At 35.4% G+C, this 18,977-nt stretch overlaps 2 protein-coding genes across 2 annotated transcripts in view; both read right to left on the bottom strand.

The window, feature by feature from the left end:
- The window catches only part of TMTC1 (transmembrane O-mannosyltransferase targeting cadherins 1), a 219,893-nt gene that overhangs the window by 155,957 nt on the left and 44,959 nt on the right, over window positions 1-18,977 (bottom strand). Inside the window, 1 exon segment of the mRNA XM_074194798.1 lies at window positions 13,486-13,680. Coding sequence (XP_074050899.1) covers window positions 13,486-13,680 — 195 coding nt within the window.
- On the bottom strand, window positions 737-3,410 carry LOC141493437 (cytochrome c oxidase subunit 6C-like). The gene has a single exon (XM_074194799.1). It carries the CDS (start codon window positions 1,121-1,123, stop codon window positions 896-898), a length of 228 nt encoding a protein of 75 aa, XP_074050900.1. The 5' UTR covers window positions 1,124-3,410; the 3' UTR covers window positions 737-895.

The following is an 18,977-nucleotide window of genomic DNA, read 5'->3' as shown; positions in this document are numbered from 1 at the left end:
ACCTACTTCATCACTGAAGTGTAAGATCCACAAGTGTTATATATTGCATGTTTTCAGATTTTTTTTTAAATTTATTGATCAGATCTGTTGACTTTTCCTTTTCTATTTCTTTTCTTTTTTAAAAAAAACTTCTATTATGTGGGTTGGTTCTCTTGGAGCAGAAGAGAGGGATACTAGAGAAAACTATAATAATGAAAAAATAAGATATCAATAAAAACTTATTTTTTAAATAAAATAATCTTCTACTTGGCAGATTACACATAATCAGGGAATTAAAACAAGTTATATGCAAAAAAAGTAATTTTTCTATTTAAAGGCACTGACATGGAAACTAATAAAAGTCTAGTTGATGGTTGATGGAGGTGACACGTAAATTAAACCTTGAAGGGAGTTGAGGATTACGAGCTGAGATAAGGCGGAAATACATTCAGTTTAAAGGGGGCCAGTCTATGCAAAAGTATGGGGAAGAGCAAATAAACCAGCTTGTTTGGAATGTAAAGTAGGGAACATAGTATAAAATAAACCTAGAGGCCACAAGGTCTCAACAGAGACCTTCAAATGCCAGAAATGTGGTATTTTCTTCTTTTTTTTCTTTACTTTTTATTTTAGATAGAATTTTATTTTTTAAATTACATGTTAAGATAATTTAAACATTCATTTTTATAAGATTTTTGAATTCCAGTTTTTTCCCTCCTTCCCTCTAATTACCCCTCCATAAGCAATCTGATATAAGCTATTTTTCTTTTTTTTTAAGTTATCACATATAGGTCATCAATTGTTTATTATCAAGTTAAACTATTCCACAACCAGTGTGCAAGTATTTCATGTTAGAGCACAAGAAAAACCAGTCAATATGTATCCAGGGACCTCAAGCCTCTGAAGCCTGTATATATCATTATTTTCCATACTGAAAAACACCGGCCTGATACATCTCTTCAAAATCTTTCACAGCATCATACCTTTTATAGAAATTCTGATATGCCCTTTTCCTAGGTTCAGCCACTCCAAACTTATACATAGTAGCACATCCTAAGGACAGAACGAATGCTGCAGTAATATGAAATCGCAAGCGCTTAGACAAAAGGCCCCGCAGCTGTGGTTTTGCCAAAACAGGAGCAGACATGCTGACAACTATTCCCGAGCACTCACGCACGACCTTCTCAGGGGCCACAGCAATGAAGGATGGTGGGGAGCCACGCAGGTGCAGATCCTATAAGCTATTTTTCTATCATGACTCTTTTGGAATTGTCTTGGATCACTGTATTGCTGAGAAGAGCTAAATCTATCTTAGTTGAACAGTGCACAATGTTGCTGCTCATTTCACTTTGCATTAGTTCATGTTAAGTCTTTCCAGTGTTTTCTGAAATCGACCTGCTCATCATATCTTACAAAACAATAGTAGTTCATTATAGTCATATATACATACATACAAACAGTCTGTTTGGTCATTCCCCAATTGATGGTCATATCCTCAGTTTAAATTTCTTTGCCACAACATAAAGAGCTTTTAAAATATTTTTGCACATTCCCCCTTTTTATGATCTTTTTGGAATACAGACAGATCAAAGGAGATGAAGTTTCGATTCCTCTTTGAATGTTGTTCCAAATTGCTCTCAAGAATGGTGGAATGACTTCAGAACTCCACCAATGCATTATTGTCCCATTTTCCCCATATTTTCTCTATATTTGTCATTTTCCTTTCCTGTCATATTAACCATTCTGATGGGTATTGTTTTAATTTGCAGGTTTTTTGTTGTTTTTGCAAGGCAATGGGGTTAAGTGACTTGCCCAAGGTCACAAAGTAAATGCCAAGTATCTGAGGTCAGATTTGAACTCCTATTGTCCTGATTCCCAGGTCAGTGCTCTATACCCTGCACCACCTAGCTGCTGAGTGGGGAGTTAAAGAATCAAAGATAGATATTCCCAGAAACCAATCAACATGGTTAAGCAAAAGGAAAAAGTACAGCCAAGTTCTCTCAGAAAGATCTAAAAAACAAACCAAATCAAATCTCAACTGGGAAATCCAGGAAAAAACCATAATGAATAATTTTCCAGCCCATGTTGCCATGAAGAGATAACCAGAGAGATATGATAATACTGAAGTAAGGATTTAATCAGGAATAAACATATGGAACTTTTCCCCCTCCAATTATATGTACAGATACTTTTCAACATTCATTTCTCTAAAATTTTGAATTTCATATTTTTCTGCCTCCATTCCCTTCCCCCTCCCTATGATAGCAAGTAATCTGACATAGGTTATAAATGTTTGATAATGTTTAACATATTTCCATATCAGTAATATTGTGAAAGAAGAATCAGAACAACAGGGGTAAAAACAAAAGAAAGAAAAAATACTAAACAAATTTTAAAAAGTGAAAATTATATGCTTTGGTCTGTATGAAGACTACATAGTTTTTTCTGTGCATGTGGATAGGATTTTCCATTACCAGTCTTCCAGAATAGTCATTGCTCATTAAATTGATGAGAGAAACTAAGGCTATCACGGTTGATCATCACACAATATTGCTGCTAATTTGTACAATGTTTTCCGGGTTCGGTTTCCTTTACTCAGCCTCAGTTCACGTAAATCTTTCTAGATTTTTCTGAAATCCACCTGCTTATGATTTCTCACAGAACAGTAGTATTCCATCACATTCATACCCATGTGTAATCTTTTAATGTGAGAACTGAATCAGAATCAGCACATGTTGACTGCACCAAGGCAAGAAGAGATCCAAGACCCATGGAGAAAGACTTGATATTATGTACGGAACAGGAAAAGGTGTCAACTAGCAGTTCTGTTGATATATAATCAGTACTAGAACAGAGATCCAGGACAGAGGGAGAAGGCAACCTATGCCTTGGGGTGAAGTTGCAAGACAAGTGCTGACCATGGCCATAGGTTGTAAAGTAAGCAGGGAACAAGTAGAGAAATATCTATGTGGCTCTAGTCCCAGAAATGGAATAAGATCTCACTTCAACCCCCACCAAATGGGCTGAAATTAACACAGGAATAAACAGTGCTAGAAGACTGACCAAAGTAGAGTCTGCAGTTCAGTTACTCTGGAGAGTTCTTTATATGGCTGATTCAAATAGAAATCCATTTGAACTCTAACCTGGGAAAGGCCATAGACCACAGCTGTGTTTCCCAGATTTAAATTCAAGTTAGGAACTTGCAAAGTTTAGACCAAGAAGGTAGTGCTCAGTCATTGACTTGTCTGTATCACATGACCTTGGGATTATTGAAAATTCAGATCCCCAGACTGAGTTGCTCATAAGATCCAAAAATAACACAACACAAACGATCCCAAGAAAGTCACAAGAGGATCCAAAAGAACAGGAACACAGCCTAGACATTACATTCTCAACTGTGTAGAACCTGGTTCTAAAGTCCAAAGTAAGGAAGTAGGCTAGAAGAATCAAAAGATAAAATAAAACCAAAAAATCTAGATAGATAGATAGAGAGAGAGAGAGAGAGAGAGAGAGAGAGAGAGAGAGAGAGATGGATGATATTCGTACTATAATCAAATGGTGTGATAAAAGTGAGGCTCAAGACACAAACCTAAAGGAGAATGTCTTAAAAGCATCTATGAGTAGAGTCTCAAAGAAAAACATAGCACACGTTCAATTAGAATTCCTGGAAAAGATGAAATAAGGATTTTTAAAGAGTTTAAAATAACTTTATAAATTAAATAAGAGGGCAAGAGAAAAAATAGAAAATAGATAATAGTTTATGAAATAAGGAATTAAAAAATTAACAGTAGGCACAATATGTATAAAAGTCTCTTAAAATCTGAATGAGCCAGGGGCAAAGCCAAGATGGTGACAGGAGAGGACCATCTCTTAGGTGCTCTGGACTCTAACTAAATTTTTGAGAGACAGGATCAACAGAGGGATGCAGTGAAGCAGTTCTCCAGCCCAAGGTAACCTGGAAAAGAGCAGAAAGGCTCGGCTCCACGGGGTCAGAGGGGTGACCCACCAGAAAGGTGGCATGCCACAGTGAAGGAACTTCAGCCTCCCAGAGGCAGCCCCAGAGTTCTGGGAGCTGTCACTCACAGCAGCGAGTACAGTTTTTTGACTAACCCCCCAGGGAGCAGCAGGCACAACTTGAGGGATCAGCGTGGTGGGAGATACGACCTCTGCCAGAGCAAGCAAGTGAAGCCCAGTCCTCAGGGCACACAGCCAGCAGCGTGGTCATGGCAGCCCAGATCCAGGAACAAGAAGGAGAAGCCAGTAAGCAGGAGCCCCCAGGGCATGACTGCTGAGCCTAGGGAGGGGAGTGGAGAGAGATTGCTGAGCTCTGTCCTCTGTCCCTGGAACAGGACTCTGGGGTTCTGACCACATTCAGATCCTGATCACAGTCTAGGCCTCCCATAGAATAGCAGGGCCCCCCTACCTCAGCCCTGTGGCAGAGGAGCACTCTTACAGTCATTCACAGACCAGGAGGGAAGACAGAGCCTCAAACACTCAAAAGCTCAGGAAGCACCCCAAAACCAGGCACAGGCTAGAGAAATGAGTAAGTAGAGAAAAAAGGAACACCACTGAGAAATACTTTTCCTGTGATCCCAAGAAGGATCAAAACATTCAATTTGAAGATGAGGAAGTACAAGCTCCTGCATCTAAAGACTCCAAGAAAAACAGAAATTGGGCTCAGGCTAAGACAAAGTTCAAAAAAGACTTTGAAAATCAAGTGGGGGCAGCTAGGTGGTGTGGTGGACAAAGCACCAGCCCTGGAGTCAGGAGTACCTGGGTTCAAATCCAGCCTCAGACACTGAATAATTACATAGCTGTGTGGCCTTGGGCAAGCCACTTAACCCCATTTGCCTTACAAAAAAAAAACAAAAAAAAAAAAGAAAGAAAATCAAGTGAGGGAGATAGAAGAAAAATTGGGAAAAGAAATGAGAGAGATGCAGGAAAAACATGAAAATGAAGTCAGCAGCTTAGTCAAGGAGATCCAAAAAAATGCTGAAGAAAATAACATGCTAAAAACCAGCATAAATCAAATGGATAAAACAGTTCAAAAAGTTTTTGAGGAGAAGAATGTTTTAAAAAAGCAGAATTGGCCAGATTGAAAAAGAGATAAGAAAGCTCTCTGAGGAAAACAAATCCTTCAGACAAAGAATGGAAGTGAGGGAGGTTGCTGATTTTATGAGAAATCAGGACACAATATTTCAAAACCAAAAGAATGAAAAATTAGAAGAAAATGTGAAACATTGAAAAAACTGATCTGGAAAACAGATTTAGGAAAGATAATTTAAAAATTATTGGAATACCTGAAAGTCAACCAGGAAAAGAGACTTCACATCATTTTCAAAGAATTACTACAGGAAAATTGCCCTGATATCCTAGAAGCAGAGGGCAAAATAGAAATGGAGAGAATCCACCAATCTCCCTGAGAAAGAGATCCAAAAAAAAAACCCCAGGAATATTATAGCCAAGTTCCAGAACTCCCGAGTCAAAGAGAAAATATTACAAGCAGCCAGAAGGACACAATTCAAATATCATGGAGCTGCAGTCAGGATCACACAGGACTTAGCAGCAATTACATTAAAAGCTTGTAGTGCTTGGAATGTAATATTCCAGAAGGCAAAAGAGCTTAGAATGCAACTGAGAATCAACTACCCAGCAAAACTGAATGTCCTCTTCCAGGGACAAAGATGGACTTTCAATGAACCAGGGAATTTCAAATGTTCCTGTTGGAATGGCCAGAGCTGAACAGAAGGTTTGATCTTCAAATAGAGGACTCAGGTGAAGCATAGAGAGTGGAGGAGAAGGGGAAAATATGAGGGACTCAATGATGATGAACTACATGTGTTCCTGTACAGAAAAATGATACTGATAATACTCATATGAACTTTCACATTTAATAGTAAAAAGAGCTTTTATAGATGAAGCACAGGAGAAAGCTGAATTTGAAGATATATTGTGGTGTAAAAATGGAGTCAATAGATAAAAGGGAAATGTAATGGGAGAAAGATAAAGAAGAGGAGGAATAGGATATTTCATATAATAAGATTTTTCTTTATTACAATGAGCTATTGCAATGATATGGAAGGGGGGAAGACAAGGGGAGTGAGGGAATTTTCACTCTCATCAGAGGTGGCTAGGAGAGGAAACAGCATATATACTCAATGGGGTATAGACATCTAGAGTAAGAAGGAGAGAAGGGGGACAGGGGGAAGGGGGGGTGTGAGTGATGGAGGAGAGGATGGACTATGGGGGGAGAGTGGTCAGATATAACACATTTCCTTTTTTACTTCTTGCAAGGGGCTGGGATTGGATGGCCTGTCTAGGACCATACGACCAGGTGGATACTGGGCCTAAGAGGTGGTATGTGGGCTTTGAGGTCTCTTGGCCCCAGGGCCGAAGATCTGTCTGCTGCACCACTCAGCTACCCTACAGCAGAGACAGAGTGAAAGGAGAGAGAAAATATAGAACATGGTAGTGGAGAAGTACGAATGGAGGGAGTTGCGATCAGCAATGGCAACAGTGGAAAAATATGGAAGTAACTTTTGTGATGGACTAATCATAAAGAATATGATCCACCTGCAACAAAGCTGGTGGTGTTGGAACACTGACTGAAGCACAATTTTATTATTATTATTTGGGGGGGGGGGTGTTGCAGGGCAAATGGGGCTGGGTGGACTGCCTGGGCCACAAAGATGGGTGATTGTTGGGTGTCTGAGGCCAGATATGGACCCAGGTGCTCCTGGCCCAAGGGCCAGTGCTCTGTCTGCCACTCAGCCACCCCCTACTACTATTATTATTATTATTATTATTACTATTTTATTTTATGTATCTTTTTTTGGTTTTTGCAGGGCAATGGGTTTAGGGTGGCTTGCACAGGGTCACACAACTGGATGATTGTTGGGTGTCTGGAGCCAGATTTGGGCTCGGTTGCTACTGGCTCCAGGGCTGGTACTCTGTCCACTACACCACCTGGGCATACCTACAATTATTATGATTATTTTAATTTTAATTTTAATTTTTTCTCTCCCCTTTACTTTATCGCCCATGTGGGTCTATACTTTGGGGGGGTTATGTTTACTCTTAAACAACAATATTTTAGTAATGTATAAAAAAACATTATTTGTACAAAATAAGAATAAATAAATGAGAAAAAATCAGAATGAATCAATAAATAATGATTCTTTGAAATACGAAGAAATAGTAAAAGAAAGTTGAGACAAAAAACAACTAAGTTATCTCATAGCAAAAATAGTTGACCTGAAAAACAGACTGAGAAGAGATAATTTAAGAACTATAGGATAGCTTGAAGGTCATAACAAAAAAAAAAGAATCCAGCATCATATTTTAAGAAATTTTAAAACTTTCCAGTTCTCTTAGAACTAGAGGGCAAAGTTAAAAAAATTAAAAACTCACTGGTTACATTCTGAAAGAAACTCTAAATTAAAAAATTCCTAGAAACATTATAGTCAAAATGCAGAATCTCTAGGACCTGTAAAAGTGATGTAAACAGTAAGAAAAAATTCAGTATCAGAGAGTCACCATCATAATTACAAAAGCTTGGGTAGTCACCATTATAAAGAGGTAGTGAACTGGGAATATGATCTTCCAGAAGTAAAAACAAAATAAAAAATAAAAAAAGATCATATCCAAGAATAACTTGCCCAAATAAACAATCAATAAAACAAGTGTAATCTTACTGGGATAGAAGAGAGAACCTTTAATAAAACAGAATATTTCATAGTATTCACAATAAAAAGAACAAAAACGCCTAGACACTTTAACATACAGAGGAAATAAGAGAAAAATAAAAAAACTAAGTATAAGGGTGCAAGCATGTGGTGTTAAACAAGGATGAACTATCATCACTCTAAAATGAAAAGATGGTATATATGTCCTCTCATAAGCCTATGATCATTTGGGATTATAAAGGGAATATAATAAAACAGAGAGATTAGGAGTGGGTTAGGCATATTTTGAGAAGAAAGGAAAAGGAAAGAGAAAGAATGGTTAAGGGAGGAAGTGAAGAAGAAAGATGGAAAAATACTCACATGTGGACTGTGCAAGTAGAAGGCTACACACACAAGTAGAAAATGTTTGGGGGAAACATGAAACATGTGATCCTAATTTTCACTTAAACTGGACAAAAACATTAGAATAATAGAAATAATAATTTTATTAAAATTAAAGGCAATAATGAAACAATATACCAAAATTTTAAGGATACAACCAACACAGTCCTCTAAAACTTTCAAGACATGAAAAAGAATGACTAAATGATTTGAACACACAACTTAAAAAAACTAGAAAATAAAAAAAGGTCACTTCCTTTTTAAAAAAATAAAATTAAAATACTGAAATCCAAGAAGAGATTAACCACATACAGCACTGGGACTACAGTCATGAGAGGTCTGACTTCAAATGAATCCTCAGATACTTAATAGTTGTATTACCCTTGGCAAGTCATTATCCTGGTTGCCTCAGTTTCCTGAATCAAAAAAAGTGGACCATAATAGTAGCCACCTCAAAGATTTCTGAAGATCAAATGAGATTATATTTATTAGTAATTTAGCACAGTTTCTAAATGCAAGAGGAATAATAAATACTTATTTTTTCCATGTCCCTTGTCTGTTATATTCTACAAGGAGAATTCAGGGAGTGACCATTTAAATATAAAGGGGAAATTCAATTTTTAAAATTCTGGGTTCTATATCAATCAAACTACAAAAAATTGTTTGAAAGAGCTAGAAAAAATAACAGCAAAATTCATATGGAAGAACAAAAAATTAAGAATATTGAAGGAATTAATGAAAAAAAAATAGAAAGGAAGGTAGCCTGGCAAAAACAGATAGCAAACTATATTATGAAACAGTAATCAATGGATCAATAGAATAGATTAGGTATACAAGACAGTAGTGAATGATTATAGTAATCTACTATTTGACAAACTCAAAGATCCAGCTTTTTGGATAGGAATTCACTAGTTGACAAAAATTGGTAGGAAAACTAAAAAAGAGTGTGGCAGAAACTAAGTATACAACAGCATCTCACACTGTATATCAAGAGAAGGTAAAAAGGATTTCATTATTGGGGCAGCTAGGTTTTGCACCTTGTCGAGAGAGCACCCACTCTGGAGTCAGGAGGACCTGAGTTCAAATATGAAGTCAGACACTTAATAACTGCGTAGCTGTGTGATCTTTGGCAAATCACTTAACTCCATTGCCTTGCAAAATCTTAAAAAAAGAAGTTCATTATTTAGACAAAAAAGGTAATAAAAACAAATAAGAGCAAAGAGTAGTCTACCTATGGGAAAGGGAAGAGTTCATGATGAAACAAGAGATTGGGGAAGCTAGGTGGTGCAGTGAATAGAGCACCAGCCTTGGAGTCAGGAGCACCTGGGTTCAAATCCGACCTCAGACACTTAATAAATACCTAGCTGTGTGGCCTTGGGCAAGCCACTTAACCCCATTGCCTTGCATAAAAAAGAAGATAATAAAAAAACAAGAGATTGAGAGAATTTAAAAATATATAATAAATAATTCCATTATATTAAAATAAAAATGTTTGTACAAATAAAACCAGTGTAATCAAGATTAGAAGAAAAGAAGCTAGGAAAAAATCTTTATAGCCTCTGCTCTTCCTAAAAGGCCTTAGTTCTCAAATATATAGAGAACTGTGTCAAATTTATAAGAAGACAGGTATTCACAATTGATAAATGATCAAAGAATATGAGCAGGCAGTTTTCAAAAGAAAAAATCAAAACTATATATAGACAGGTAAAAGTTCTCTAAATCACTATTGACAAGAAAATGCAAGTTGAAACAACTCTAAGGTACCACCTCAAACCTATCAGATTGACTAATATAAGAGAAATGAGAAATAATAAATACAAGAAATGATATGGGGAAATTGGAACTCTAATGCACTGTAGGGGGAGTTATAAAGTAATCCAATCATTCTTGAAAGCAATTTTAAACTATACCCAAAGGGCAATCAAACTGTGCAAACCCTTTGATCTAGTAATACCTCTATCTAGTAATACCTGTATCAAAAAGAGATCATTAAAAAAAACAGAAAAGAACCTGCATATATAAAAATATTTATCACAATTATTTTGTGGTAGCAAAGAAATGGACATTGAGGAGATGCCCATCATTTGGGGTATGATTGAACAAGTTGTAGTACATGAATGTAATAGAATATATCAATGTGTCTGGAACACTAATACATTGTTGGTGGAGCTATGAACTCATTCAACCTTTCTGGAAAGTAGTCTGGAATTATGCCCTAAAGGCAACAAAAATGTACATACCTTTCCAGGGCGGAGACAAGATGACAGCCTGAAGGCAGCATTTCCCAGAAACTCCTTGCCCCTCAAAATTCAATAGCCATCAAATTATGATTCTGGCCAAAATTTAGAGGGAAAGAACCACAGAAAGACTGAGTCCAAGATAACTTAGAAGTTCCATGGGAAAGTTGTGTTTCACCAGGACCAGGGGGCTGGGAAAAAAAACCCTGGCCACAGCTCAGTGCAATCCAGCCCAGCTCAGTGCAGCCCTGAGATCACTGGGAACACCTTCGGGGCTGGCAGTGAGAAAACTCTGCTGCACCAGAAAGTGTGTGGAATGAGGAGTACCAGCCTCAGAGCAGCCCTGCAGCGAGAATCTGGGGAAACCAGCCTGCACCTCCAAAGCACAGTCCACATATGGTAAGGGGGTCAGGGGAGACTGGAGAAATCCCTCTGTGCTCTCTCTGGGGCAGGACTCTGCTGTTTGACCACACTCAGATCCAGGTTGTAGTTTGGCCTCCCATACTAATAAGATAGCAGGGACCCTCCTCACAACTCCAGGGCAGAGGAAAGTGCCTGTGATCATCTACATATCAAAGCACAAGCAAGAGAACATAAGACCTTGGAGGAAAAAAACCAAAATACCAAAAACCTCCCAAAGCGTGTGTTGCAATAATACTCAAAAACTCAGGAAGCACCCCAAAAACCAGGCACAGGCTGGAGAAATGGGTAAACAGAGAAAAAAGAGGAACACCATTGACAAATTCTTTGTCTATGATCTCAAGAAGGAACAAAATACTCAATCTGAAGATGGGGAAGTACAAGCTCCTGCATCTAAGGACTCCAAGAAAAACAGAAGTTGGGCTCAGGCTATGACAGAGCTCAAAAAAGATTTTGAAAATCAAGTAAGAGAGATAAAAGAAAAATTTGGAAAAGAAATGAGAGAAATGCAAGAAAAACATAAAAAAGAAGTCAGCAGCTTAGTCAAGGAGATCCAAAAAAAAAGGCTGAAGAAAAAAATAACATGTAAAAAACCAGCATAGGTCAAATGGATAAAACAGTTCAAAAAGTTATTGAGGAGAAGAATGCTTTAAAAAGCAGAATTGGCCAGATGGAAAAGGAGATAAGAAAGCTCTCTGAGGAAAACATATCCTTAAGATGTAGAATGGACCTAAGGAAGCTGATGACTTTGCAAGAAATCAAGACACAATACTGCAACACCAAAAGAATGAAAAATTAGAAGAAAACATGAAATATCTCATTGAAAAAACAACTGATCTAGAAAAACAGATCCAGGAAAGAAAATTTAAAAATTATTGGGCTACCTTAAAGTCATGATCAGGAAAAGAGCCTTGGCCATGTTTTTAAAGAAATCCAACAGGAAAATTGTCTTGATATCCTAGAAGCAGAGGGCCAAAATAGAAAATGAGAGAATACAGTGATCTCCCCCAGAAAGAGATCCAAAAAAACCCAACCCCAGGAATATTATAACCAACCCCAGCTAAGTTCCAGAACTCCCAAGTCAAAGAGAAAATATTACAAGAAGTCAGAAGGAAACAATTCAAATACTGGGGTTGGAATATAACATTCCAGAAGGCAAAAGAGCTTGGAATGCAACCGAGAATCAATTACCCAGAAAAACTGAACTTCTTCTTCCAGGGAAAAAGATGGACTTTCAATGAACCAGGGAAATTTCAAATGTTCCTTTTGAAATGACCAAAGCTGAACAAAAAGTTTGACCTTCAAATACAGGACTCAGGTGAAACACAGAGAGCAGAGGATAAGGGTAAAATATGAGGGACTTGATGATGATGAACTGCATGTATTCCTGCATAGAAAAATGATACTGATAATACTCATATGAAACTTCTCATTTAATAGAGCAGGTAGAAGGAGTTTTTAATAAATGAAGCACAGGAGAGAGCTGAATTTGAAAATATAATATATTGTAAAAATTCACTGGGAGTAAGAGAAAGGAGAGGTGGAATAGGCTAAGATATTTTGTATAAAAGATATATTTTTTACAGTGAGCTTTTGCAATGATATGGAAGGGGGAAGGGGAGGAGGAATAAGGGAACCTTTACTCTCATTAGAAATGACTCAGAGAGGAAACAACATACACACTCAATAAGATATAGATATCTAGAGCAAAAAGGAGAGAAGAGGGAAAGGAGGAAGGGGGGAATGTGGGTAATAGAGGAGAGGATAGATCATAAGAGACAATAGTCAAATATAACACATTTTCTTTTTCACTTCTTGCAAAGGGCTGGTATTGGGTGACCCGCCCAGGACCACAGGGTTGGATGGTTACTGGGTCTCAAGGGTGATATGTGGCCTCCTCTTGGCCCCATGGCCAGTGATCAGTCCACTGCGCCACTCAGTTACCCTACAGCTCATTTTACAAGAGGGACAGAGTGAAAGGAGAGAGAAAATATAATATATGGTAGTGGGGAGGAATGGATGGAGGGAATTACAATAAGCAACAGCAACAGTAGAAAAATATGGAAGTAACTTTTATGATGGACTTATCATAAAGAATGTGATCCACCTGAGACAGAGCTAATGGTATCAGAACACAGACTGAAACTTTTTTTTCTCTTTCCTTTATTTATCATGAGGGTCTATATTTTTGGGGAGAAGGGGTATTATGTTTACTCTTAAACAAGAAAATGTATAAAAACATCACTTGTACAAAAATATTCATAGCAGCTCTGTTCATGGTGGCAAAGAATTGGAAATTAAGTAAATGTCCTTCAATTGGGAAATGGCTTAACAAAATGTGGTAGGTGTATGTGACAGAACACTATTGTTCTATTAGAAACCAGGAGGGATGGGAATTCAGGGAAGTCCAGAAGGATTTGCATGGACTGATCCTGAGCAAGATGAGCAGAACCACAGGAACATTGTGCAACCTAGCAGCAACATAGGGGTGATAACCAGCCTTGATGGACTTGCTCAAGGATATGATTTCTCTCATCACATTCAACTTAGATAAATGTATACCATGGAAACAATGTAAAGACTAACAGACTGCCTTCTGTGGGGGGGGCAGTAAGATTAGGGGGAAAATTGTGAAAAAATTCAAAATTAAAAAAAAATAAAATTCTCAAAATAGTTCAAACTCTTATCACTCATCCCTAATCATCATAGAACAACCAAGGACAGCTTTATTAGAATTATTTTTCTCACTGAATGTTGAAACTGATAACAAGCTCATTGAATGATACCTCAGAATCGTCCACAATGCTGGCCTGGACACAGGAAATCTTACTTTCTTCTGTTCAGTAGACAATAGGGAGGGGTATGAGGTCCATGTTCCTTTGGGATGTTGCTTTGTATTTTCCTTGTGAGAAGAGGATAGCAAGGTGGGTTTAGAGGCTTCAGGCCGTTGAGAAATCCATTGCTGTACTTCTTGGTTGTTCCTAATTACATATAAAATTGAAAATAAGTAAGATGTTAGAAAGCAAAATACAGAAAAAAATTTTAAGCTATTGGTTGAAGATGGTTCTAACATACAACATCTTCACAAAAGATGATATACAGAAAAGTCATCCCAATCCATGCATAAAATCTGACCTTATTCATTGAGTTTTTCCTTCACTTGCTTGACTTTTCAAAAGATATAGGTAATTGTTTTTATTTATTCTTCTTGAATCTTCAAATTATTTCACAATGAGGAGAACTTTAGAGATCATTTAATGCAGTCCTCTCAGTCATGAGATGAGGAAATTATCACTTCTGGAAAGCCACGGAGGATTTTTTTTTTAACAGGGAGAGTAAGAAGTCTTAGTGAAAATACAAATTGCTAGGGGCGGCTAGGTGGTGCAGTGGATAGGGGCGGCTAGGTGGTGCAGTGGATTGAGCACCAGCCTTGGGAGTCAGAAGTACCTGGGTTCAAATCCAACCTCAGACACTTAATAATTACCTAGCCATGTGGCCTTGGACAAGCCACTTAGCACCATTGCCTTGAAAAATCTTAAAAAAAAATACAAATTGCTACAAATCACAAAAGTATGTGATTTCAGTTTGCTGAAGAAAACTCATTATGTTTTCAAACTTCATGAAAAATTACTGAAATACTGGAAAATACTTATTTAGTAACCACCAAAAATGATCATTTTTTTTTGGTAACTTGTTACAGTTTCCTTTGAAAATAAGGAAGAGAAAAAAAGTCAAGCAAAATCATGAAGAGATTAAAGAATTAAGAAATGGCTTCTGCAATTCTAGAAAGAGAGGTATTGCTCTCCTTTTTAAATCAAGAGACAAAGTCACAGAATTCTAAACCCTATAAAATTATGCCTAATAATTATTTAAACCATGAAATCTTCACATTAAGAATCCGCATTGATTTATTGTCAGTAAAGCAAAGTAAAATTTCATTAGGATGCAGTTGAAAGATAAAACCAGGAAAGGAAAAAAAATTTAGTTTGCTCTTTAAAAGCTATCTTGTTATTCAACTTGTACCTATCATAGTCACTCTCATCCATCTGAATATTAGTCATCTGTGAGACTTAATGGCAAATATTGAAAAGTTAATAGTTTGAGAAGTCCAATATGGCCCTAGAGGAAGAACTAATTCAAGCAGATGGTTTTCAAAGCACTACATAATGGGGCAGCTAGGTGATGCGGTGGCTAGAGCACCAGCCCTGGAGTCAAGAGGATCTGAGTTCAAATCCAGCCTCAGACACTTAATAATTACCTAGCTGTGTGACCTTTGGCAAGTCACTTAATCCTATGGCCTTGCCAAAAAAAACCCCTAAAAACAACAACAACAACAACTACATAGTCTAAATGGGAAAAGCTATTTACTCAATGGGAGCTTTGAACAAAGTATTAATTGTGATCCTGAACATTACTATGTGGTTGAACTTTCCTAAGCATCAATATTAGACTATTAAATTATACTCTAATTCTTACATGAATAGGAAGGAAATTTATTAAATTTTAACAATTCAACTTTATCACTGATAGGTGTTTTTAGATAAAAGAAGATAAAGAAGCAGGGAACAATTTTTCTAGTTTTAAAGATTAAATTTTCTGTTTGATAGGGCAATAAATAAAAGTGTAAAATGGCATCTTATATAATAAAATTGTTTATATATATATATATATATATATATATATATACTTCACAAGGAAATAAACTAAAGAGTTGACTTGAATTAAATTCTTCAATAATTCCTTTTAAATAGTTCAAGAGTTAGCAGACAAAAAGTATATAGCTAAAGCTTATATAATACTTTTGTGAAAATCAGCTAAAATATTTAAATGAAGGATAATTTGAAAACAAGAATTGACAATGTAATGTAGTTTGTAAACTGGTTTGTAAAAGGAGGTTACATAAAAATAATTACAAAAATATTTTGTATAAAATGGCATCATTAAATATTTGGAAACTCTAGATCATATAACTTATAGATTATATAAAATACAACAGTTGCATACCAGAAAAATTTTTTAATTTTTTTTAATTAGAGGAATTTTTTTAAAAAACAGTAATATCTAAAAATATAAAATAATTTAACACAAAAATACAGATTGAAACAATTTAATGTGGGGAATTAAAATAACTTTAGGCAATCTGCCAAAGGGAAAAACCCTGATCAAAATAAATTTAAAGGTGAATTTCATTGGAATTTTAAAAATTAATTTTTTTTTACTACAAAACTAATCTCAACAATTGAGGGAGAAAACACTCTAATGAACTACTTTTATAAGAACAAATATAATCTTAATTCCTAAACCAGAAAAGGGCAAGGAAAGAAAGATAACAACTGGTAATAAATACTAATTTTAAAAACTTTTAAATAAGATCCTGGTAAAAAAAAACTACAAAAAAAATTCAAAAAATATATATTCACTATAATTAGACTGGAGTTGTACCAGGGATGAAAGAATGGTTCAACATTGAGAAACAAAAAAATAATAAAACTGATTTTTTTAAAAACATATAATTATTTAAATAGTTATAGAAAAAGCCATGGAGAAGGCATATAACTATTTTATACTATTAAAACACACACACACACACACACAAACACACACAGACACAGAAAGTACAGGTACAAAAGAATCTCTTTCTAAAAACTGTTATTTTTAACAGTTTTTAAAATTTTTGAGTTCCAAATTCTCTCCCTCTGGCCTGTCTTTTATACATTGAGAAATCAAGCAACATATCAAGCACACATGGGATGCAAATCATATGTGAAATTTATTTCCATATTAATCATTGGGGGGAAAAGGAGGAAAAGTAAAAATTATATTTCAATTTGCGCATAGGGTACACAGCATTTTTCATCTTGAGTTCTTCAGAATCTTTTTGGATCATTGAGTTGATTAGAGTAAGTCTTTCACAGTTGATCATCATTAAATATTGCTGTTACTGTTACTGCTCAGTTCTGCTCAGTTCATATTACAGCAATTCATATGACTATATAAAGCTTTGATTTCTTCTTCTGAAAACTACTTATCCTTTGACCATTTGGAAAAAAATGGTCATTGGAAAATGGCCCCTATTTTTATAAATTTGATTTAATTCTCAATACATTTGAGAAATGAGACTCTTTATCAGGGAAACAGGCAGTAAAAAAATATTTTTCCCACTTTCCTGCTTTCCTTCTAATTTTGGCAGCATTGGTTTTGTTTTTGCAAAATCTTTTTAATTTCATGTAATCAAAATTATCCATTATATTTCCTTTAATCCTTTCTACCCCTTTTTTGGTCATAAATTCTTCCCTTATCTATAGACTCAACAAGTAAAATTTTCCATACTCCCCTAATTTGCTTATATCACCCTTTATAATTAAGTCATATATCTATTTTGATCTTATACTGTTATATGGTATGAGATGTTGCATGATACCTCATTTCTTCCAAATTGCTTTCCAGTTTTCCCTGAAATTTTTGTCAAATAGTTCTTATGCCAAAAGCTTGGATCTTTGGGCTTATCTAACACTAATTTACTATGAGCAATCACTATTATATATTGCATACTTAATCTATTCCACTGATCTACCCTTTAATTTTTTAGTGAGAGACAGAGAGAGACATACCAGGATACAATATAAATACAAAAACTTAATATTTATATAATATATATATAACAATAGTAAAATTCAGGAAAAAATAATAGAACTTTCATTCAAAATAGCTAAAATTTTCATGAAAGATACAGTACTCTGTATACAGAGTCAAATTTAAGTGCTGTATTATGAAATTGTAAAAATTATAACATTATATTATTTATGAAAAATTCTTTAAATAAATAAAGAATTTATTACAAGATTGTGCCAGTACAATAGAATACTACCTAAATTAATTTATGGTTTGAATAACACACTGTATATCAAAGTATAAAGTGGAATGCTTTACAAAGTTGGATACAATGATGACAAAATTCATTTGAAGAAGCAAAAAGCCTAGACTTCCTAGGGGGGGAAAAATGGATGGGGAAAACAGGAAGGAAGGAGAAAGTTGGATCAAAAGATAAGTATAGTGTAATAACTTTTACCATTTATCATTTTTCTCTTTTGTCATCTTTGCCAATTTGATAAATATCAAGTGGGACCTTAGAAGTCAGCTATCAGTACCAAATTTCAAACTATTCAAAAATTTAGCACACTCATTAAAAAAGATAAATTAATCAGTGTAAGAGATTAGGTACACATCATAAAGAAGAAATGAACATAGTATAGAATTCAATGAGTACAAAATGCTAGGAAAACTGGAAAGTAGTTTAGCAAAAATTATAAATAGGGCAAGACCATATAGCAAGATAATATATAAATGAATACATGACTGAGAAATAAAAAGTGCTATTATAAGTAAACTGGAGAAGCAAGAAAGTTTCAGATCTATGAATAAAAGAATTCATGACCAAATAAATGAAACAGAGGATCACACAAGATAAAATGGGTAATTTTAATTATATGAAATTTTACATTTTTGCACAAGTCTAATACAGTTAAAATTAAAGGAGAAAGAGGTAAATAGGAAAAATATCTTCAAGTTTCTCTCATAAAGGTCTCATATCCATGATAAGGAACTGAGATAAATTTCTAAGACTAAAAACCATTTCCTAATAGAAAAATGGTGAATATGGGGGCAGCTAGGTGGTTCAGTAGATAGAGCACCATCCCTGGAGTTAGGAGAACCCAAGTTCAAATCTGATATCAGACACTTAATAATTACCTAGCTGTGTGACCTTGGGCTAGTCACATAATCCCACTGTCTTAAATAAATAAAATTCTAAAAGATTGATGAAGAGTTTATAAAGGAAAAAAAAATCTAAGCTAAATCTAAACAATTATATGAAAATATGTTCCAAGGGGCGGCTAGGTGGCATAGTGGATAAAGCACCAGCCTTGGAGTCAGGAGTACCTGGGTTCAAATCCGGTCTCAGATACTTAATAATTACCTAGCTGTGTGGCCTTGGGCAAGCCACTTAATCCCATTTGCCTTGCAAAAAAAAATCTAAAAAACAAAAAAAACAAAAACAAAACAAAAACATGTTCCAAATCAATAAAATTATAAAAGTAAAAATTAAAGCAATTCAAAAATGGCAAAAGAAAAAATATTTACTATTTACTGGTAGAACTGTGAGAAAATGAGCACACTAAGATACCTTTGGTTCAGTCATTCTGAAAAATAATTTGGAACTATACCATAAAACTGTGTATACATTTTGACTTAGTTATACCACTAATAGACTTCCTTCCAA

The sequence above is a fragment of the Macrotis lagotis genome, chromosome 7 (genome assembly GCF_037893015.1).
Source record: "Macrotis lagotis isolate mMagLag1 chromosome 7, bilby.v1.9.chrom.fasta, whole genome shotgun sequence".
Lineage (NCBI taxonomy): Eukaryota > Metazoa > Chordata > Mammalia > Peramelemorphia > Peramelidae > Macrotis > Macrotis lagotis.
Note: the sequence above shows the minus strand (reverse complement) of the source record. Positions and strands in the feature narration are given on the sequence as shown.

What these genes read in the sequence shown, in the direction of transcription:
- LOC141493437 (XM_074194799.1), bottom strand. Translation starts at nt 1,123, where the DNA reads ATGTCTGCTCCTGTTTTGGCAAAACCACAGCTGCGGGGCCTTTTGTCT.